This window comes from Manihot esculenta, chromosome 12 (assembly GCF_001659605.2).
Source record: "Manihot esculenta cultivar AM560-2 chromosome 12, M.esculenta_v8, whole genome shotgun sequence".
NCBI lineage: Eukaryota > Viridiplantae > Streptophyta > Magnoliopsida > Malpighiales > Euphorbiaceae > Manihot > Manihot esculenta.
In genome coordinates, this window is record NC_035172.2 from 28,865,590 (window position 1) to 28,889,252 (window position 23,663).

At 37.8% G+C, this 23,663-nt stretch overlaps 2 protein-coding genes across 4 annotated transcripts; one reads left to right on the forward strand and one right to left on the reverse strand.

The window, feature by feature from the left end:
• Positions 1–5,142: 5,142 nt before the first annotated feature.
• On the forward strand, positions 5,143–13,041 carry LOC122721301. Its single transcript, XM_043948496.1, has 3 exons — positions 5,143–5,498; positions 5,588–5,678; positions 12,703–13,041. Exons 1-3 carry the CDS (start codon positions 5,143–5,145, stop codon positions 13,039–13,041), a joined length of 786 nt encoding a protein of 261 aa, XP_043804431.1.
• A 996-nt stretch (positions 13,042–14,037) lies between these two features.
• Positions 14,038–20,510, reverse strand: LOC110628341 (filament-like plant protein 7). Of its 3 annotated transcripts, none has more exons than XM_021774967.2 (6): positions 20,351–20,510; positions 19,877–20,032; positions 18,288–18,432; positions 15,644–18,155; positions 15,452–15,494; positions 14,038–14,802 (listed from the first exon to the last, which is right to left on the reverse strand). In XM_021774967.2, exons 2-6 carry the CDS (start codon positions 19,973–19,975, stop codon positions 14,296–14,298), a joined length of 3,306 nt encoding a protein of 1,101 aa, XP_021630659.1. In that variant the 5' UTR covers positions 19,976–20,032; positions 20,351–20,510; the 3' UTR covers positions 14,038–14,295. The 3 variants fall into 3 exon arrangements, with proteins under 3 accessions (XP_021630659.1, XP_021630660.1, XP_021630658.1); XM_021774968.2 differs by having other exon boundaries at positions 20,255–20,500; XM_021774966.2 differs by having other exon boundaries at positions 20,116–20,500.
• Between the last annotated feature and the right edge of the window lie 3,153 nt (positions 20,511–23,663).

The following is a 23,663-nucleotide window of genomic DNA, read 5'->3' on the forward strand; positions in this document are numbered from 1 at the left end:
TACGACGCTGGAGCAGGCAACAGACTGAGGCACCCATGCATCCAAAATGTAAATATCCCTAGATACATGTCCTTTACAAATAATCTGTTTTGTCACAAGATTCTGAATGAGACAATGATGAGGAAAAAAGAAAACACAATAAATTTAGGTCTTTGGTAAGTTTACTCAGAGAAATTAAAGGCAAGATTATATAAACTTAGCACAGATGATAGGGTAATAGAAGGAGTAGATTTAACAGTCCCAGAACCTCAACATTATAGGTTGACCCATCAGCTATAATAATAGGAGAATGTGTTTTATGAGATCGAAAGCTAGTAAAAATATGAGGATTACCTGTCATGTGATCCGTGACACCAGAATTAATGACCCATTTATATGAAGAGGAAATAAGACACGCTTTACCTGTCTCAGCCGCTACTGAAAATGTTGGGATAATTTTAATAATATGGGTCTTACTGTTAGAAACCATTTCAACCAAAACCCTATACTCCTATACCTTCAAACGAATTAAAGAAAGATAACAAAACCTAACCCAGTGAACAGTATCAAAAAACGCCTTCACCCAATACCCAAATGGCAAATGAACCACAAATCTGATAAGAGGACTGCAAGACGACTTTGGCGTCCTCCCTAAGCGGACAGTGAGAGACAAATATTACCCTAGATGGATAACACAAAAAGAACACGAGCTCTAGGTCTCCAAAAATTTAAAACTTGACAGGAGAGAAAAATTAAATTGCTAAGGGAATTGCTCTAATACCATGTAATAATAAGATAAGAAATAATTGGGCAATTTTAATATATTTCTTCGGGTATATATATAAATTAAAGATCTTGTTATGGCAACTTCTAATAATCTTCTATCAATTAATTAGCCTATGATTATGTAATCTCCTATAATTATGTACAGATTATATTCACACTCTAACAACAAGCATAGTTAGCATCCTAACAGGAGTCGAAGAAATTAATCGTATGATGTTTGAGTCGATCTTATCTTCCATTTCTCAGTCGAAAGCAAATTCGAAGCCTTCTGGCTGGTCTGTCATCTCAAAATTATTGCAATCCAAGCGTGTGTCTTGTGAAATGGAAATTGAATTAAATGAAGTAGAGAAGATTGATGCTGAATTGTTTTTCCTGAAGTCAAGCAAAGGCATCAGCATTTCAGAACTTCAAAACCTTTTGAAAGGATTGGAGGCATTGGAGTCAGAGCATTCAAGAAGCTGAGGAGGAACTTGAGTGCCTATATAGACAACTAGTGAAAATCAGAGTATCCCTTATCAACATTATGAATCATTAGGGATGCAGCTTCCATTAGTTGCCCAATACATTTTTGTATTGTAATGTTCTTTCCCAAATTGTAAATACATTGTATATACAGTGAACAAAATTCAATACTAATATACCATTATTGAGTACATTTCCCTCTAATTGCCTTCTCTGTGTTCTTTTTCACATCTTCTATGGTACATTTCCCTCTAATTGCCTTCTTTTGTTCATTTTCACATCCTCTAATTGCCTTCTCTGATAGACCAATCAGGCGATCATCCAGAGTTATTATAAAAAATAAGAAGTATTTAGACTAAGTGCTTGCTGCTATTTTATTATTTATCATTTACTGCAATTGTTTTTATTTAAATTACTTAGTCAATTAGTAATCAGCAAATCTTGGCAATAAAATCTCTTTAGTGCCGATTGTGGCCAAGAAAATAGGATTAAGTTGTTTGCCCATTTCTTATTTAAATTACGTGTAGCAGCAGCATTTAGCATCAATGAAAAATATCAGAAACTTCTTATTCTCTTTTATTTACCTTGGCTTTGACTGGGACCTATCATTGGTATCAGAGCCATCATTCTTTTCCTTTTCACCTCTAAATGGCTACCAACAAGGAGCGAATTGAAAACGTGGAAGTTGGCCTCGGTCAGCTCCAAGATCGCATGACAAAAATGGAAATGGGAATTGGTGATGAGCTGCAGCAACTCAAGGCAGCCATTACTAAACTCACTGAACCCACCCTCTCCAACAACGAAGCTGCCAGCAGCGCTAAAGATCAAGTTGGTCCGGCCCGCAAACACCAAGATGAAACCAGAGACGGGGCAAAACCACTTTATTCAGCTAAAACAGTAAAACTGGAATTCCCGAAATATTCAGGAGACGATCCGACGGAGTGGTTTACCAGAGTAGGCCAGTTCTTCGAGTATCAAGGAAACCCCAGATTTAGAAAAGGTTTCCTTGGCCTCGTACCACCTATGTGGAAAGCTAATGAGTGGTGGCAGTGGCTTCGCAGAACGCATACTGAGGCAGGAAAAAGCGTTTCGTGGGAAGTATTTTCTGAAGAATTGTGGTCTCGCTTCGGGCCCACCGACTGTGAAGATTTTGATGAGGCACTCTCCAAAATACGACAAACTGGTGATTTGCGAGATTATCAAAGGGAGTTTGAAAAATTGGGGAATAGAGTTCAAGGGTGGACGCAGAAGGCGCTAGTCGGTACCTTTATGGGCGGTCTCAAATCCGAAATTGCTGACAGAATCAGAATGTTTAAGCCGAAGACATTAAAAAACGCCAGAAGCTTAGCTCGAATGAAGGATGAGCAGTTGCTTCGTCAGAAAAAAGCAATTCGCCCATCTCTCCAGACGAGTTCTTACTCTCCAACAAAAAACAAGCCGACTACCCCAATAAAGCGATTAACCTGGGACGAGATGCAGAAACGACGATCGCAAGGTCTATGTTTCAACTGTGATGAAAAGTTCACCCCAGGGCACAAGTGTTCCAAATCACAACTCCTCCTACTGGATGGTGGCTGTAGCTTGGACGAGGATGATGACAATGACATCGAAGCGGAAATTTCCTTACATGCCTTGACTGGATGGTCTTCTACAGGTACCATGAGGGTTGCAATTCATATTTATTCTGTTGAACTGATTGTTCTCATTGATAGTGGCTCCACTCATAATTTTATCAATGAGAAAATCGCTGGGTTGCTCAAATTGCCAGTCAAACCAACAAAACTCTTCAATGTCAAGGTGGCTAATGGGACTCCTCTACAGTGCACCGGCAAATTTATAAATATTTCCTTCTCTCTTCAAGGTATTCCATTTACAGCTACATTCTTTTCTCTTCCACTGATGGGTTTGGATGTTGTATTGGGAGTACAGTGGTTACAACAGCTGGGCACAGTTTCTTGTAATTGGAAACATTTAACGATGGATTTCAATTAGAAAGGACAGCAACGACATCTGCAGGGAATTCTCAATCGACCAATTGAATTTCTCTCTCCCAAAGCAATGACAAAAGAGTTGAAGCAGAGCAGTGCCGTTTTTGCAATATGTGTGGAATCTTCTCCCACCTCTCTTCCTGAAGGCCTACATCCAGACATGTTACAATTATTAACTCAATTTTCAGACATATGCCAGAAACCAAATCAGCTACCACCACATCGAGAAATTGATCACCACATCAATCTCAAGGAGGGTGCTGATCCAGTGAATGTGCGCCCTTACAGATATGCTTATTTTCAGAAGGAAGAAATAGAGAAACAAGTCCATGAAATGCTGAAATCAGGACTCATACGGCCTAGCACAAGTCCTTTTTCCTCACCAGTCTTGCTAGTTAAGAAGAAAGATGGTTCCTGGCGATTCTGTACGGATTATCGAGCTCTAAATCAAGTCACCGTTCGAGATCGGTTTCCTATTCCTACAGTGGAGGACATGTTGGATGAACTCTATGGTGCGGCTTATTTTACTAAGCTTGATTTTATTGCAGGCTTCCATCAAGTTCGTGTACATCCTGCTGATATTCATAAAACGACCTTCCGTACTCATAATGGCCATTATGAATATATGGTGATGCCCTTCGGCCTGTGTAATGCGCCATCCACCTTTCAGGTGCTCATGAACACTATTTTTCGCCCTTACTTGCGAAAATTTGTGCTGGTGTTCTTCGACGATGTGCTCATATATAGTCCTACTTGGGCATCTCATCTGGAACATGTACAGCTGGCCTTTGAGTTGTTGCGGCAGCATCAGTTCTTTATTAAACTCAGCAAGTGTGCCTTCGGTCAAGAACAAATTGAGTATTTGGGGCATGTGGTGTCGAGAGCTGGTGTTCAAGTGGATAAATCCAAAATCAGCGCAATACAAGATTGGCCTCCACCAACGTCAGTCACTGAATTGCGTGGGTTTTTGGGACTTACTGGCTACTACAGAAAATTTGTGCAAAATTATGGTGTAATTGCCCAGCCATTGACAAACTTGTTGAAAAAAGGTCCTTTCTTTTGGACAGCAGAAGCAGAGACCTCTTTTCTATCCTTGAAAAAAGCAATGATTTTCACTCCTACATTGGCAATACCCAATTTCAGTGAGCCATTTTTTGTTACTACTGATGCTTCTAATACAAGTATTGGAGCAGTATTATCTCAGAAGGATCAACCAATTGCTTTCATGAGTCGTGCTTTGGGGTCTTCGAAGCAATCATTGTCTACCTATGCTAAAGAGATGCTGGCCATCTTACAGGCTATACGCACATGGCGTCCTTATCTTCTTGGCCGCAAATTCTTTATTCAGACAGACCAGCGTAGCCTCAAATACATGGTTGAACAGCGGATTGTCACTCCTGAACAACAGAATTGGGTTTCGAAATTATTGGGCTATGATTACGAAATTATTTATAAACCGGGCAAGGAAAACAAAGTCGCAGATGCTTTATCTCGCGTCACTGGAAGTCCCAGCCTAAATTCTCTTTTTTTGCCGCAGTCTTCTCTCTGGAGCCGAATTAAAGCCACTCTTTCTACAGATCCTTATATACTTCGGATAGGACGACTGGCAACTGAACAACCTGGAAATCCTTACTCTTGGAAGAATGGATTATTATTTTATAAAAATCGTGTGGTGGTTCCCCCTAAATCTGATTTACCTATTCTGCTTCTTTAAGAGTTCCACGAATCTCCCTGCGGCGGCCATTCAGGTGTTTTGTGCACTTTTAAAAGAATTTCACAGCAGTTTTACTAGCCTTCTATGCGCACACAGATTCAGGCCTATGTCACAGCTTGTTCTGTCTGCCAAAAGAATAAATCAGCAACCACTTCTCCAGCTGGTCTCCTTTAGCCGTTGCCAATTCCACATCAGGTTTGGGATGACATAGCCATGGATTTCATTGATGGGCTTCCTATGTCCTGTGGTAAGAATTCTATTCTAGTTGTCATCGACAGATTGAGTAAATATGCACATTTTCTGCCATTATCTCATCCATACTTTGCCAAAGTCATTGCTGAAGTATTTGTGGCTGGGATTGTCAAATATCATGGCTTGCCAAGATCAATTATCAGTGACCGGGACCCCATTTTTATGAGTCACTTTTGGCGAGAATTCTTTAAGCTTTCTGGAACACAGCTGAATATGAGCTCCTCTTATCATCCTCAAACGGATGGTCAATCGGAGGTCACTAATAGATGTTTGGAGCAATATCTACGTTGCTTTGCCAGCCAACAACCACGCAAGTGGTGTTCTTTCTTACCATGGGCCGAATATTGGTATAATACAACTTATCACATCTCTATTGGAATGACCCTTTCTTAGCTTTGTATGGCAGGAATCCTCCTATGGTTCCTCGATATGAATTGGGCTCTTCCTTGGTACATGAAGTGGATAATGCTTTAGCCACTAGAGATGAAATCTTACGTGTAACGACCCCAAAATGGACCGTCACCGGCGCTAGGATTCAGGTCGGCTTAAGGCCGCCAGAACCCGTAGCAAGTCTGCTATACTCTCTGTGTACCTGTAAATCTCATACATGATCATACATTTTCTGTGAAAATAAAAACTCTTTTCTCTGTACCAAGGCTTAACCTGTGCATGCACTATCTCTGTACTCTGTACTCTGTACTCTGTACTCTGTACCCCTGACTAGAGCTTGCTCTAGATGGGTTAACTCATACCTGTTAAGCCTGGTTTTTCACATACTCTGTAAAACATACATGTACATAACAAAAGATTTACAACACAAACACCACTAAGTCAAGCACAATTCTAACTTTATACACAACTATTACATCTCTTTAATATTACATGTCCACTATATTCTATTACACAGGTCTTCTCTTTTCCTGAACTCTGCTGGACTTCCCCTGTACACTGTACACTGAACCTGCAAGACTGGGGTTAAGGGAGTGGGATGAGCTCTATAGCCCAGTGAGTAGAACAGTAAAATATATCATTAAAACATGATCTTATGGAATGCACCATATCACAGACAAACCACATCAAGGGTAAACCTGTCACCACATAGCCCCAATAACTGTTCTGTGCCAGGCCGTAGACTGGGGTCCTGGTCTCTCTGTACTGTATATGTATATGTGTCTATAACACCTGTACTTACCATTTGCCAGGGCATAGACTGGGCACCTGGTTATACCTGCCAGGCCGTAGAATGGGGTCCTGGACTTTCCTATACCTGCCAGGCCGTAGAATGGGGTCCTGGACTATCTGTCTGGAACTATTGGATCATTCAGCATTCACCCACATCCACAATTAAGTATGCAATGCAACATATTCGTGGATTCTAATGCAATCAACCTATTACATAACCATGATGCATGATATATGCTAAAAACATTCCATTTCTCAAGTAAAGAATTAAGTTGAGTTCCACTCACGTCTGGCTAACTGGACTGACTCTGTAGGCTCTGAAAACTCTAAGAGCTTGTAAAGCTCCATCACGACTGGTCTCCGCTCTACTGCTATATGGGATAAACTGCCTAGTGACTTCCAGCTTAGGGCGTCTGCCACAATATTCGCCTTACCCGGATGATACTGGATCTTACAATCATAATCACTGAGCAATTCTACCCATCTTCTCTGCCTCAAATTCAGCTCTCTCTGACTCAAGATGTACTGTAAACTCTTATGATCAGTGAAGATCTCGCATTTAACCCCGTAGAGGTAATGCCGCCACATCTTGAGTGCAAAATAACTGCTGCCATCTCTAGGTCATGGGTGGGGTAATTCAGCTCGTGCTTCTTCAACTGTCTAGAAGCATAAGCAATCACCCTATCCTGCTGCATCAAAACACAACCCAATCCCACTCGAGACGCATCACAGAACACTGTGAAATCCTCATTACTCACAGGCAGAGCTAGCACTGGTGCTGATGTCAATCTCTTCTTGAGCTCCTCAAAGCTCTCTTCACACTGGTCTGACCAGATAAACTTCTGGTTCTTCTGAGTTAGTTTGGTCATAGGAGCCGCTATCTTCGAGAAGTCCTGAACGAACCTCCTATAGTAACCTGCCAGTCCCAGAAAGCTTTTAATCTCAATCACTGTAGTGGGTCTGGGCCAGTTAGCTACAGCCTCTATCTTCTTGGGGTCTACTTCAATACCCTCTGTTGATACTACATGTCCCAAGAAGGAAATGCTCCTCAACCAAAACTCACACTTTGAGAACTTGGCATACAAACTATGCTCTTTCAGTGTCTGCAGCACTATTCTCAGATGCTGGGCATGCTCCTCTGCATTTCTAGAATACACTAAAATATCATCGATAAAAACAATGACAAAGTGATCCAGAAACTTACTGAAAACTCTGTTCATGAGATCCATGAATGCTGCAGGGGCGTTCGTCAACCCGAACGGCATCACTAAGAACTCATAATGCCCATATCTGGTCCTGAAAGCTGTCTTTGGCACATCTGCCTCTCTGACTCTCAACTGATGATATCCGGATCTCAGATCTATTTTAGAGAAACAACCTGCTCCAGCTAACTGGTCAAATAGATCATCAATCCTAGGTAGAGGATATCGATTCTTGGTAGTGACCTTGTTCAACTGTCTGTAGTCGATACAAAGTCTGAGGGATCCATCCTTCTTTCTAACAAAGAGCACTGGAGCACCCCAAGGTGAGGTACTAGGGCGGATGAAACCCTTATCTACCAAGTCCTGCAATTGTTCTTTCAACTCCTTTAACTCTACTGGCGCCATCCTGTAGGGAGGAATAGAGATAGGTCTGGTACCAGGCAGCAATTCTATCTCAAACCCTATCTCCCTATCAGGTGGTAGTCCTGGTAAATCGTCTGGAAACACATCTGGAAACTCTCGGACTACTGGTACTGTGGCTGGTTCCCTAACCTGACTATCTAGCTCCCTCACATGAGCTAGAAACCCCTGACAACCCCTCCTAAGCAAACGACAAGCCTGAAGGGCTGAAATCATACCTCTGGGTGTACCCCTCCTGTCTCCTTTGAAGACACACTCTGACCCATCCTGGTCTCTGAGACTAACTACCTTGTCTCTACAGTCCAAAGTAGCACTATATGCAGATAGCCAATCCATCCCTAGAATGACATCAAAATCCGTCAAATCTAGAACCATAAGATCAGTTGGAAGGCATCTACCCTCTATGAACACTGGACTGAAACGACAGACTGACACTGCCACTGATGGGTCACATTTGGATCCACTGACCCAGAGAGGATACTCTAACTCAGAACTGATCAAACCCAACCTCTCTATGGCTCTCGAAGCAATAAAGGAATGAGAAGCACCGGGGTCCATCAAAGCATACACATCTGAACACCCAATGATGAGATTACCTGACACCACTGTGTTCGACGTGTTAGCCTCCTCCTGTGTCACAGTGAAAATCCATGCTGGGGCTACCGGATTTCCACCTCGGGAACCTGCTGCTGAAGTAGAGGCTGCCCCTCTCCCTCTACCTCTGCCACTACTCTGAGGCACGGCTGGAGCTACTGGTTGTACTACACTGCCTGAACTCATCTGCTGGGATGGTGCAAACGTCATCTGAGGACATTCCCGAGCAAAATGCCCTTCCTGTCCACATCTATAACAAGCTGAAGATCCCAACTGACAAGCTCCCTTGTGTGGTCTCCCACATCTCCTACATACTGGACTGCTTGTGCCAGAGCTTGTGCCACTACCTATTCCCAGACCAGATTTGACTTTACTCCAGAACTTATTCTTTGTTCCTTTTGTCTTTTCCCATCGTTTGCTACCTGAAGTTGCTGAACTGGGGGCTTTAGAACCCGAAGCCTGTGCCCTTGACTGTCTCTGAATATTAGCACTTGCTTCCATTTTCCTGGCTGCATCCTCAATAGAGTGGAAACTCTCCTTTTCTGCTGGAAGAATCAAGGAAGAATACCTGGGATGCAGTCTCATAGTATATCTCATTGCCTTCTTCTGATCAGTATTATAGGCTTGACCCACATACTGAAGCAAATCCAGGAACTTATCTGTGAATTCATCAACACTCATCTCATCTGTCTGTCTCAACTGTTCAAATTCTATTACTTTCATCTCCCTGGAGCTATCAGGAAAAGCCCACCCTGCAAACTCATTGGCGAACTCTCCCCATGACATGCTGTCTATCCTAGGCTCCATATAGTTCTTGAACCATTCTTGAGCTTTCTTACACTTCAGTGTAAACCCCGCCATTTCTATGGCTCTGCTATCATCTGCTCCCAATTCACTAGTTATCATCCTAACTGATCTGAGGTATTCAAATGGATCATCTCCCGTGTTATATTTGGGAGCATCCAATTTCAGGTACTCCGTCATTTTCACCTTACTTCCCCCAGATGAGCTAGGTTGCTGTGCGTCAACAACAGGGGCTACTGGTTCTGGTGGTGGTGGTGGAGGTATTGGGTCATATAACTCTGGGTGTGCTGCACTTGGATGGGTAGGGGAGGGTGGATACATAGGATATGGTGGGTAATAATGAGGATAAGGCATATATGGCATATATGGAGGATATGGGACAAAACTAGAGTACTCCGACGTACCTCCCATCGGATACTCTGGGTCCTAAGGAAAGGATGGATAAACAAAATCTGAGGCCTGAGCGCCTCTCTGAGACTCTCCCATACCTTCTTCAGATCTACCCATACCCATGCTTTCATCTATAGACTGGTCAATTTCCATAGCCTCCCTCACTTCCTCTGATCTTCCTCCTCTAACTGTACCTCTTCTGCTCTCGTCTATAGACCTTCTAGGGTCTATTGGCGTACCTTCCCTGCTAGATCTCTGAGACCTTGCCCTTGGCAATGCAGGAGGACGAGCAGCTGGTCTCTCACTATCTGGTGGGACTCCAGTCAATCGAGCTGATCGACGAGTTCCTCGCATCTTAACTCTGAAAAACAACACATAACATAGCACTTTAGCACATAAACATCACATATCAATACTGCACATACAAATCATGGCATGTCATAGCAGTAAACAGATAGGACTCAACACCTTATCCTAGTGGACATGATTTCCTATTGTGCTTGACTTCCTCTAACCTCTATGAGCCCGACACTTTCTCTATAGGTCCGATCATGTGAACCTAGGGCTCTGATACCAATCTGTAACGACCCTAAAATGGACCGTCACCGGCGCTAGGATTCAGGTCGGCTTAAGGCCGCCAGAACCCGTAGCAAGTCTGCTATACTCTCTGTGTACCTGTAAATCTCATACATGATCATACATTTTCTGTGAAAATAAAAACTCTTTTCTCTGTACCAAGGCTTAACCTGTGCATGCACTATCTCTGTACTCTGTACTCTATACTCTGTACTCTGTACCCCTGACTAGAGCTTGCTCTAGATGGGTTAACTCATACCTGTTAAGCCTGGTTTTTCACATACTCTGTAAAACATACATGTACATAACAAAAGATTTACAACACAAACACCACTAAGTCAAGCACAATTCTAACTTTATACACAACTATTACATCTCTTTAATATTACATGTCCACTATATTCTATTACACAACTCTTCTCTTTTCCTGAACTCTGCTGGACTTCCCCTGTACACTGTACACTGAACTTGCAAGACTGGGGTTAAGGGAGTGGGATGAGCTCTATAGCCCAGTGAGTAGAACAGTAAAATATATCATTAAAACATGATCTTAGGGAATGCACCATATCATAGACAAACCACATCAAGGGTAAACCTGTCACCACATAGCCCCATTAACTGTTCTGTGCCAGGCCGTAGACTGGGGTCCGGGTCTCTCTGTACTGTATATGTATATGTGTCTATAACACCTGTACTTACCATTTGCCAAGGCATAGACTGGGCACCTGGTTATACCTGCCAGGCCGTAGAATGGGGTCCTGGACTTTCCTATACCTGCCAGGCCGTAGAATGGGGTCCTGGACTATCTGTCTGGAACTATTGGATCATTCAGCATTCACCCACATCCACAATTAAGTATGCAATGCAACATATTCGTGGATTCTAATGCAATCAACCTATTACATAACCATGATGCATGATATATGCTAAAAACATTCCATTTCTCAAGTAAAGAATTAAGTTGAGTTCCACTCACCTCTGGCTAACTGGACTGACTCTGCAGGCTCTGAAAACTCTGGAGCAGTACTCACTGCTGCTCTCTCTGGTTCCTCTGGTCTGTGTAAGCACAGATAAACTCAAATGAGGGACCAAACTAACTCAAGAACAACTCTAGGAAACTCCCCAAGAATCCCCTTAAACTCACTCAATCATCCATGCAAAGCATGCAAAGGAAGGCTGGACAGGACACTTTCGGCGGCAGGTTCGGCGGCCGAAAGTCCTCTCTAGAGACGAAACTCATGCACCTTCGGCGGCCGAAGCTCTACTTTCGGCAGCCGAACCCTTTCGGGGGCAAGTTTCGGGGGCTGAAAGGCACTCTAGAGACGAAAGTCTCTAACCTTCGGCGGCACCTTCGGCGGCCGAACTCCCCTCCAGAGCCGAAAGTCCAAAAGCTCGGGGGCAAGCTTGGGCAGCCGAAGCCACCTCCTCATGGGTTCGGCGGCCGAATGTACCTTCGGCGGCCGAACCTGAGTTCATCCACAAGGCAGAAACTTGCTCTGCCTCTCGCCAAAAGCACAAAACATCTCCCAATCTCAAACACCTCAATCCCTCAACTTGCATATACCCAAGTATATGCTCAAAGGGGTCAAAAACTACCTAAAAACCCCAACAACACAATCACATAATACATAAACAAGCTTTTCTCACAAAAATATCAAAACCTCAAAACTAACCCTATTCATGCAACTCTCTCTCATAACCTCATAAAACCTTCAGAAAACATAAAAACAAGCTCAGGATCTTCACTTACCTCTTGAAACCAAGAAGCTGATCGATCCTAACGTGGAGTTTTGGAGCAACTCTCCTTCAAACTCTCCAAACTTCAAAATTCAAGTTTCTAACTCAAAACCTTCAAATAAACATAAAAATCAATCAAATCTTTGCATGATTTAATGAAAACATGAAGAAAACTCTCAAAAGGACAGGGTCTCACCTCAGCAGGTCAAAGAAACGGTGATCTTATCATTTCAACCGACTGAGGGCCTTTTATAGGTGGCTGGCCAGACCACCTTCGGCGGCCACACGTGAAACCGAAAGCCATGCATGTTCGGCGGCCGAACCTGGCTTTTCTGCCTTGGTTCATTTCACTCAAAAACTCATTTTCTTATGCTTTAAAACTATGAAACATACCAAAACATTTTAGAAAAACATAAATCTAACCCTTCTAGAGACTTCCGGCATCCGAAACTCCATCGGAAAGTAGAATTCCGATGCCGGACTCTAGCCGGGTATTACATTACGTGACTTAAAGATTCATCTCTCAAGGTCTGTTCATCAAATGAAACAACTTGCAGACAAGAAATGCAGAGATGTGGAATTCCATCCCGGAGATTTTGTTTATCTTAAATTGCAGCCTTATCGGCAACAATCTGTGTCCAAACGTGCTTTTCAGAAGTTAGCCAGCCGTTTTTATGGCCCATTCCTGGTGGAAGAAAAAATTGGGAACTTGGCTTACCGATTACAGCTGCCTTCGGGTTCCAAGATTCACCCAGTTTTTCATGTGTCCCTTTTAAAAAAACATATCGGCGATGCTGTTCCTACTTCTTCTGATTTTCCTCAACTTACCGATGATGGTTACTTTGTTTTCGAGCCTGCTGAAGTTTTGGATACTAGGTGGGTTCGACTTGGCAACCGTCTCTCAGAAGAAAGTCTGGTTCGTTGGAAGCATTTGCCGCAGGAAGATGCGACTTAGGAATGTACTGCAGATTTGCAAGCCAGGTTTCCTACCTTGAACCTTGAGGACAAGGTTCCTACCGATGGGGGAGGTACTGATAGACCAATCAGGCGATCATCCAAAGTTATTATCAAAAATAAGAAGTATTTAGACTAAGTGCTTGCTGCTATTTTATTATTTATCATTTACTGCAATTGTTTTTATTTAAATTACTTAGTCAATTAGTAATCAGCAAATCTTGGTAATAAAATCTCTTTAGTGCCGATTGTGGCCAAGAGAATAGGATTAAGTTGTTTGCCCATTTCTTAATTAAATTACGTGTAGCAGCAGCATTTAGCATCAATGAAAAATATCATAAACTTCTTATTCTCTTTTATTTACCTTGGCTTTGACTGAAACCTATCATTTTCTATGTTCTTTTTCACATCTTCTCAGTGAGTTTCGACGTCAGAAGTCTAAATTAGTTGCATAAACCATTATAAAATAAATAAAAAATAAATTTAAAAATTATTTAGTTCAATTACTATTATAAAATAAATAAAAAATAGATTTAAAAATTATTTAAAAATAAATAAAAAATGAATTCAAAAATTATTTAATTCAATTTTTACTGAGTTGTTATAATCTAAAGTCTAATTATATTCAAATAATAATAATATGGGCCAAAGCCTAATTATATCGAAAAAAAAATAATATGTATCTAATAGGTCTGCGAGAGAAATATATTAAAATAAATTGAGAAATAATAAATAAAATTATTAATAATATATTAATAATTGAGAAATATATTAATAATTATTATTAATTATTTTTTATTTAGCTGTCATGTGTGTATGAATTTGTCTAGTATGCTGTGTGTTTATATTGTTAACTAGGAGAGATATAATTCTGTCTCTATCATCGTACCCAGCTGCTTTCTGAGGATCATCCAAGACTTGAACTTAGTTATAAGCCTGAAGGAGTCTGTAGATCTACAAGATATGCATCCAGAAAATATATCGCTGGAGAAAGATGTAGAAAACTAGGTGTAAATAACTTCACATGAAAATCCTGTTACATACAGATGAAAAACGACAACATGCAATGTGTTTTAGCAATTGAAGATGATAACTATACACATTAGATGAACGTTCTATATTACAAAAACATGTCCAGTCAGCAGTTGTACACACGGCAGAAATATACACAACCATGCAATAGCTCTCCAACAAGATTAACGAAAGCAGACCTTATTGTATCAAATCCCAAGCTTCAGGACAACCACGATAAGAGTTATGGAGCAAATGGAAAGGGCGGTTTTCTGCTGTTGGATTTCCTCTTTCTCCACAATAACTTTCTCCACAAACTTGCGCCTCCCCTTTTCTTGCTAGGCACAATTGCCAAAGAACTGACTGCAACCTCATCATCCTGGTGTTTAGTTCCATCCAAACTGAGGATCTTTTCTAAAGACTCTATAACCTCATTGGAAAAAAAGGCAGAACTATAGTTGTCACTTTCTTTGACCTTGGGAGATTTATTATTTGCTGCAGCATTATCCTCTGCTAGCAGATGATCTAGCAAAGAGGACCTTTGGTTCATTATCTTGTCCTTGGGTTTGCTGAGGGCTGTGCTTGTCATGGTGGTGACGGGGGCAGCATTTGTGTCGTCAGAAGTAGAGATGACCTTGTCAAACAGGACTGCATCACTAGGTGTAGACAAAGCCTTTAACTGCTTTCCCAGGTTTAGAATAGTCTCTTGGCACTCTGCCAACTTTTCTGAAGCAGCAGTTATCTCCCAATCCTGCAAAATTTGGATCGAGTCCTTCACTAAACAAGAAGACACAAATATAGTAGGTATTCTAAAAAATTAGTTCTGACATCTCAAAGACAATGATTAGTGACAAGAAACTAGGTAAAAGCTAAATGCTATAAATATCTTTCAGGATTTTTGCATTCCTTCTTTCTTCTAGAAGAATTATAAGGTATATTGCAAAAAGGAAGAAAGATTAGATATCTTTTCAGTGGTTTTTAATGTAGCCACTGAGAATTATAGCATAGTTGGGCTTGGGAAGATACCGTAATCCCGTCCTCAACAATTTAGCTGATTTTTTTTTTTTCCTTTTCATGCTCGAAGGTGAATTTTAGATAGAGCAGGGATGAAACATCCCATTTCCTATGGAAGCAAAAGATAAAAAATAGTGATCATGTGGTTTTTGCTCCAGCTAGGAAAAAGCATATGCTTATTTCAAAGACAGTTTCAAGGTCATATACACTCCTCATATTGAAAATTCTACTTCTTTAACATAAAAATAAAAGTACATTACAACTTACCAAACGAATAACATATGGCATAAGGAATTCATCAACTGCCAATTTATCATCAAAGCTATGAAAACATAACAATCCAACAGCAAAATATCTGTCTGTATGGTATGTTGATATAAACTTACCGTTCGAAGTTGTTTTTCTTCAGAGATTGCTTTCTTCGTTATACTGAAAATAACATTATCAACATGAGATCTCTTTCCAATGCAGATATGTGAATAATAACTGCTATATTCCCTATATAATTCCAAATTTTTATTGGATATCCTAGGGATGACAGCCTGCATATCCATTAAGTAAAAAAAAGGGAACTCTACCTTTCAAGTTGGAGCTGAAGTTCAAGACATGTGGTCTCCAAATCTTCACAGCAGCTGTTTTTGTTTTCCAATTCCACTTCCATGGAAGAAAACTTCTGGTGAGCCTCGTTTAACTCTGCTTTGGCCACTTTAAGCTGTGTATCAAGATCTTCTTTCATCAACTTGTGATTTTCACTTTGATTTTCAATCATTGTTTTGGACATTTTCAGAGTTTCTACTTCATTTTGCATGCTTTTGATGGTTTTCTCTGATTCCCGAAGTTGATTCATCAAGGATTCACTCTTATCAATAGCTGATTGAAGCCTCCCTTCCAAGTCTTTCTCTGTAGATTCTATGTTAATCAGTTCATCGTTTAATTTCTGGTTTTCATCTCTAACAGTATATTGAAATTCATCCTTTTCAGAACAGTTATGGAACCCATTTGAAGTAGCAACTATAGACAAACACGAGTATTCATCACGGGGAAGGGACAATTTATCCACTCCTGGAAATTGACTAATCCTTCCAACCTCTGGTTCACTTTCACTTCGTGATTCATTCCTATCAAATTGCTTTTTAATTGCATCCCTCAAGCTTGAAACATCTTGAAGGGAAAAGCAGTGGTCCATAATCCAGTCCAAAGCATAGCTCAATTCTTGAGCAAACCTGTTGACATCAGATTTTCCATTCAACAAATCATAACAAGCATGAACAAATTGCTGTAAGACAGCAGTCAGTTCAGAGGTCTTCCACTGCAGAAGACAAACCATGTAGCCTGAAGATGTCTCTGAATTCTTATAGGGAAAGAAATTCCTATCCTTTCTAGACAAAGTATCTGAACTACCATAATTGGGTGAAGTGATCCGTTGAATGTGTGCAATTATATTGTGCAACGATTTGCTTAGATTTGACTGATTATTTCTATCTGTCAGAATGACATCAACATTATTAATTCCACAAGAAGAATCCATCAATAAAGATTTATTTGTAAGCTTCCAGGAGATGTCACCACCAACATGAGGGGAATTTGATGCATCAAGATGTTTTGAGCTCTCTCTTGTATCTATATACTCTCCAGGGCTCTCGTTAATTATGCCTATCAAAGCTACTTTAACATCCTCCAGAATTTCATTAGGTTTTCTCTGTGTGATATGAGTTTGTTCCAACAAAACTTTCAGAATCTCCTGCAGCCAGTCAGGAAGTTTACCAATTACACCATCCTTAGACTTAATTACCTGGTTCGGTACCACAGAGCCAGACTCCAATGTAGGAACAATATTCTTACCAGTTACCTGTGAGGCATACTCATCCAAACCAATTTTCGTGGGGCTAACTTCTGTGTTAGCACCATCAGATGGAACATGAGTACTTCCTGACTGCTTATCAACAGAGACTATTGCAAGTCTTTCCATTTCCACAAAGTCATCCATTAGATTTATGTCTGAACCTCCAACAGTTTTAACTGAAGGTGACCCCCATTGTTTCCCATGTTTGAAGTGCTCCAACTCTGAAATCAAAGCAGAAGCCCATGATTCAGCACAGCTAACCTTATCATCACTGCAAACATCAGACATTGAGGCCAAAGAGAGATCATGTGGCACAAGACCACTCCTTGAAGGCTCCAAGGTTGTCTGGCCTTTTGACAACTCATCAAGATGCAATTCAACCTGTGATAATTTGGAAGCTGTGCTAGCAAACATGGTTCTTGAAATTTGAAGTTCATTTGCTTTTCTAGTAAAGGCTTCTCTGAGAGCCTTGTTTTCTTCTTCCATGGCATATAACTGCTCAGCCAGAAAATCGATCTTTTTGCTGGGAGTATCTGGGGAGCTGTCAACAGCAGTATCAACAATTAAACCACTAGGACTGGAAGATGTTCTTCTCTTCCTCTTATCTATTGAATCCCTTCCCAATATGTCAACTTCACTTTTCATCTTTGCCAAGGCAGCAGGGCCTGGCAACCGCTTGCGAACAAGCAGACGTAGCCTCTGACATTCTGATTCTAACTTTGCAATTTTCTTAGCACTCTCTAACTGTTGCTTATGTGATGCATCAGCTGTTCTACGATTGAATTCTCTCTCCTCATTCCGAATCTCAAGCTCCTTCTCTAGAACTCGGACTTCATATTTCAAAGAAGCATTGTCTTTCTCTGTAGATTCTAACCTAATCATCAGAGCATTTAAATCTGCTTCCATCTGAGTCTTCTGTTTAGTTAGATCTTCAATCAACTTTTCTTTTGCCAAGTGAGCCTTACTTAAATGAGTATTCTCAACACCTATTTTTGCAAGCCTTTTACTGGTCTCTGCCAACTTCTCCTCCAAAATCATTTGGGACTTCTCATATTCCCCTGACACCTTCATCACAGCATCATGAACCCTCTGCTCCTGCTCTTCTCGAACAAATTGCAGCTGTTGCATATACTCCTTGAGGGTTGCATCTAAGTGAGTTAACCTTTCTTCTCCAGCAGCTCTCTGCCGCATGGCTTCATCTAGCTCTTGCTTCAGAGACACTGTTCTGGCTTCTGCCTTCTCCAAACCTAATAAAAGTTGGGAATTAGAGAGAGGGTAAATACACCATTTTACATAATGTATACACAGAAATAGAAAAATGAGCAACAAATAACCTCCCATGAAGTTATTTTGACGAGGAAAGAGGTTCAGTAATTTACCTGACTTGGCTTCCTCCAGCATCTTTGCCTGTTTCCTTACAAGATCATCTTTAGCATTACATTCAGACAGGGTGGAAGAAAGTTTATCATTTAAACTTTTCAGGGTCTTCTCCAATTCTGCCTTATCAGCCAGAAGTGTCTGTATCTGCAAGAAAATTACATATACATATTCATAATACAATGCATTTGAAATGATATTTGATGAGCATTCCTAGTTATTCCTCTTTCAACAACTTGTCTAAGGCATTTCCACAACCACACATCACAGTTATTCTTTCATTTTTCTCTATTGGGAGGCCTACTGCACCTTAGCTCGGCTCAAGAGCAGAACTAGAATCTCAGCTTTGGAGGGGCCAAACTGAACCAACGAATATGAACATAATAACAAACTTCGTAGGAATATTTTTATGACAAACTTCATATCTCTAAGGAAACTTTTAAAATTTTTCAAAATCACTGGGGGGCTGTGGTTAATTTTTTGACAGACTTGATCCCAGAACATCTTCATACCCAACCATTTAACTTAAGGCATCCAAATCGCCAAGCCAATGGTTGGGTTGCATATTATTTTTTAATATTTCAGAAGTCCCCACAAGTATATTCATCATCCAAACTCCAAAGCCACCAAAACAACATAGTAAATAAATGCAAATAAAAAATACAACGTTTAGAGTTTGCATCACCACTTCAAAGCAGATTTTTAAGCTTCCAAGATGGTTATTTATTTGGAGATTCCAAGTACAATTATGTGAAGAATTTTGGGCAAGTTTATACTTATATTTCGCTCTTAATATTTACAATTGGTTTACATGAATATTTATACACAAAAATTATAACTAAACAGGAAGCGAATAATGAAATAATACAAAGATAATTAAGGATCCTAATCAAATCTAATCATATCCCTAGAATCAACAAATAAGCCAACATTATGAAATTTTGCTAGTTCCCACTGAAATGAATTCGTCAACAGCAAACGAACTTCCTTTTTAGTTCGCATATTTTGAATTCTCTTATCATAATGTTAAATTCGGTTGAGGGATTGATGTTGATCAAATAGCATGATCACAGATTTTAAAGTCAAGCATCAGCATTCACATAAGCAGAGAGCATACTGGCAGGCATGCTCTAAGTGGCATCTTAATAGTAAGAACTTCAGAAAAAGCAATCTAAAATTCAGTAGTAATGGCAAGGTCATCACTTAGAATCTCTCTAATCAGCAGAACTCTATCAAGAACAAGCTAAATCTAATAATCAGTAGTCGACAGCCGACTCAAAAATCCATGGATTTGGGAAAGAAGACCCTTTTGGTGCTTTTTCTAGAGCATTTGATTTTCCAAGAATGATTCAGTAACCTTGTCTGCCAAACTCTGTGACTACAAACGAAAAGAATTCACAGTAGATAGGCATTCCCTAAAATCATGCATTGGTTACAACACTGAATTCGACAACTTGTGATAAGAAGCACGTAATTGTCAGTATTTTGCGTCGAAGTTCCGAATCAAATGGATTGCAACATAGAACAGAGACACCAGCAAGTAGAAGGAATGGAAAATGCATTGAATTCCCAAAAATTGCTCGAATTTTACCTCCTCTTCATTTCCACCGGGAGAGAAGTTTACTCTGTCAGTTGCAACAATCATCTTCTCCGTAGATTTCTTCCTCCATAGCCACGTCTTCTGGTCCATTATTTACACTCGCTCCACCTTCACCACTAAAATACTTCTTAAAGAATAGCTAAAAATCTGCATTAAAAAAGAAAAATTACCATCATTACAGAAAGGAGAAAAAATTAAAGACCGCTATCAAGAGCAAGAACATCTCTCACCTATTAACAGCACAAATACAAAGCGAAGAGTGACCAAAATCTAATCATGCATGGATCAACAAATCAAAAAGATGAGAGAAGTTCTCTAATATTTGAAACTGAAACAAAAGAAAAGCTACACAGGGAAGCAAATGCAAACCCTGAGAGACACAATGAACATCATAATGCGCCTTGCTCTGATCCTACCGACAAACACAAGACTGGGGACGGAGAAAGAAGAGCAGATAAACCACACCTGTGTGAGAGAGAGACTGTGGTCACTGTGTGAGCGTGTGTTTGGTAAACGAGAAAAGGCGAAATAGGAGAGGAAAAGTAACGTACAGCAGAGAAAGTGTATGTATGTGTAAATGAGTGTATGGGAATTTCAAGTAGGAATGGGATCGAGGAGAGGTGTCAGCTATCTCGCACTGACTTTACTCCGTATAGCGTTACATAGAAGTTGGCTTTTTGCGCGGGGATTTCATACGGGGACGGTAAAATTATTTAGCTGAAACATCACCTGACATGAACCACTTTTATTTTAGAAAAATAAACGAATAAACATTAGTCAACTTAATTATTCTTAATTTATTAGCAAATAATGTTTTTTTATTTAAAAAAATAAATCATTTTTCATATTTTAAATATAAATTATTTTATACAAATAGACAAATACTAATTCTTAATTATTTTTGTTATGATTTTAATTCAAATTTTGATTCTCAAAGTAAACTTCATTTTTATGAAAAGATATTTTAAATTACCATATAAGTTTATCATATAATACACTTTAAACTCTTTTTAATTTTATAATCTTTTAATGATTAAATATATTATAAAATAGTTCTAACTGAATTTTTTAAAAAAAATTAAATTCATTTTCCACTAAATTTAAAATAAATCATCAAAATTATGTAATAATTTATTGAGTTAATATATATATATATATATATATATACATAACTTCATTATTTGCTAATCCACCAATTATGTGGGATCTCACATAATTGATAATGCATAGTTGGTGATCTCTTTACTCTTGGTATCTCTCTTTCTCTCTCTTTAAACTTTTGCTTTAATAAATTAATTAAAAAATGATAGTGATTGTTATGCTAATTGCTTAAATTCTTAATGGGTTTTATGGTTGATCATGAGTGGTCCCTTTATGTTTATGGCATATTCGGTTGTTATGTAGCACTTACAACAACTAATCATGCGTTTCTTTTTCTAATTGCTAGCATCTCCGCTTTTACTCTTTTCTTTGCTAATTTCTTACTTCATTCATTTCATAATTTTTATTTATTTGTTTTATTTCAAAATTATTATTATTTTTTATATTATAATAATATATAAATTAATTATTATAATTCTATTTTATTTTATTTTATTTTTAAAAATTTTTCAAAACAACTTTTAATATTTAATAAAATTTAATATTTTTAAAAGGAATATAATTAAAAAATTAATAAAAAAATTACTTTTCTTAATATACTAGACAAAAATTATGAAATGGAAAAAATAATATTTATACAGATAATTATTATCTAGAATGGGTTAACTAAGAATCTAAAATATAAATATATAAATTTTTTATATAAAAATTAAATAAAATTTATATATTTATATTTTAAATCATGATAAATCAAATTTAAGTAATTTTTTTTATTTAAAGCGTAATTATTATATTATTGTTTTATGGTGGTTAGATAATTATTAAAGCAATTAAGATTCATATAAAAATTTGTTTGAGTTAATTTGTAATTATACGAAATAATTCTTTTTAAAATTTAAATTCAAAATTTCACATCCCTAAAAATAATTAAATATTAATAGGCAAAATGCAAAATTTATTTTCTCATTTTTTAAATATAAAAAAAATATCATTTAATTTTATTAATTTTTAATTTTAATGTCTATAATTAATTTATATTAAAATAATACATACAATATTATACCATTAGTAAATACAAATTAAATCATATATTTTAAAATGATAATGAATTAAATTATAAAATATTTTTTTATATTTTTATTTTTAATTTTTTATCACGTCAATTTTTTTTATAATATCAAGATATTATCGCTATTTACCGAAAATATAATAATATATATATTATAGACACGATAATATATATATTATTTTAATATAAATTAAATTATAAATTTAAAAGTGAAAATGAATAAAATTATAAAATATTTTTTATATTTTTTTAAATATATCCCCATGCTATTAAAGATGGCTTCAAATCCTAAACCATTTACAAACTTTAAATTAAATTAGTTAAAATTAATATTTTAATATTTATGTTACTTAATATAAAATAGATTATAAAAAGGAATAAAATATTTTTTAATATAAATATTAAGGATCAAATGACGCATTCAACTTCTCTCTATATCAGACTTAATATTTTCAACTGTACAGATGGCAGGAGCCTTGTTCTTCCTTTAAACTCGGTGCAAGACATAGCTTCATGAGAAGTAAATTCACCAACTTCCTGAGTCAAAAATCACATGACAAAAGAGGCAAAATGCCACCTATAATTCGTTGATTCTCTGGATTCATAATCTTGAGTTTACATCGATAGAGGGGTAGGATAAGATAGGATAAACATTTGTTAGATTTATTTTAAAATTAAATTAAATTAAATAAATTAAAAATTAAAATTTTAATATTTATTAAAAATTGAATTGAATTGATTTTAAACAAAAATTGATTTAAATTGAACTAGTTTGATTCAATTTGATTTGATCAGTTTGATTTTTTAATCGTTTTTTTATTTTTACTTACCTTATTTTTAATATTATAAAATTTAATTAAAAGTCTAATCTCTATATTATTAAAATAATATATTATTATTATTATTATTATTATTAATTATTAATTCGATTTAATTTAATTGATTTTTTCATTAAAATTAAATTAAAATAATTAAAATTTTTAAAAATAAAAATTAAACTGAAACCAAAAAAAATAAACCCCAAATCAAAATTTTGAATTAATTCAATTTAATTTATTTTTCAATTTGAATTAAATAATGTTGATCCCTTATGACACATCACACATACAATTATTTTCTAAGTGTTGTTAAATGCTATTTACTTCTCACCAAACTCCACTGCTTTAAGGAAAAATTATAAACAACCACAAGTACTAAGAGGGCCCATCTTGCTGACTTATTCTTGAAAAAAATAAGCACTTACAAGACACAATTAGTTGCTCCTTCACATCAATGGCATTTTCTAGGATCCTTCACTATTTTCTATCCCATTCATGTCTACTCTTGTTTGATCTGAAGTCGAGTCACCCACATAGCATGCAATCAATGCAATCCTTTGAGTGATCCTTTGCCACTTATTTTGATTTGCAAGTTAACTCCAACTCATACTACCAAGTATGAGTTTAGATCCGTGCTAGGTGTATCTCAAGTTCAACTAATTTCAATCTCGTGATTCCTCTTCTCTTTATAATTTTAGTAAATAAATATCGAAATTATTCTTAAAATATATAATAGAATTAAAAATAAAAATAATTACTATTTAATCTTTATGATATAAAAAAATTTACT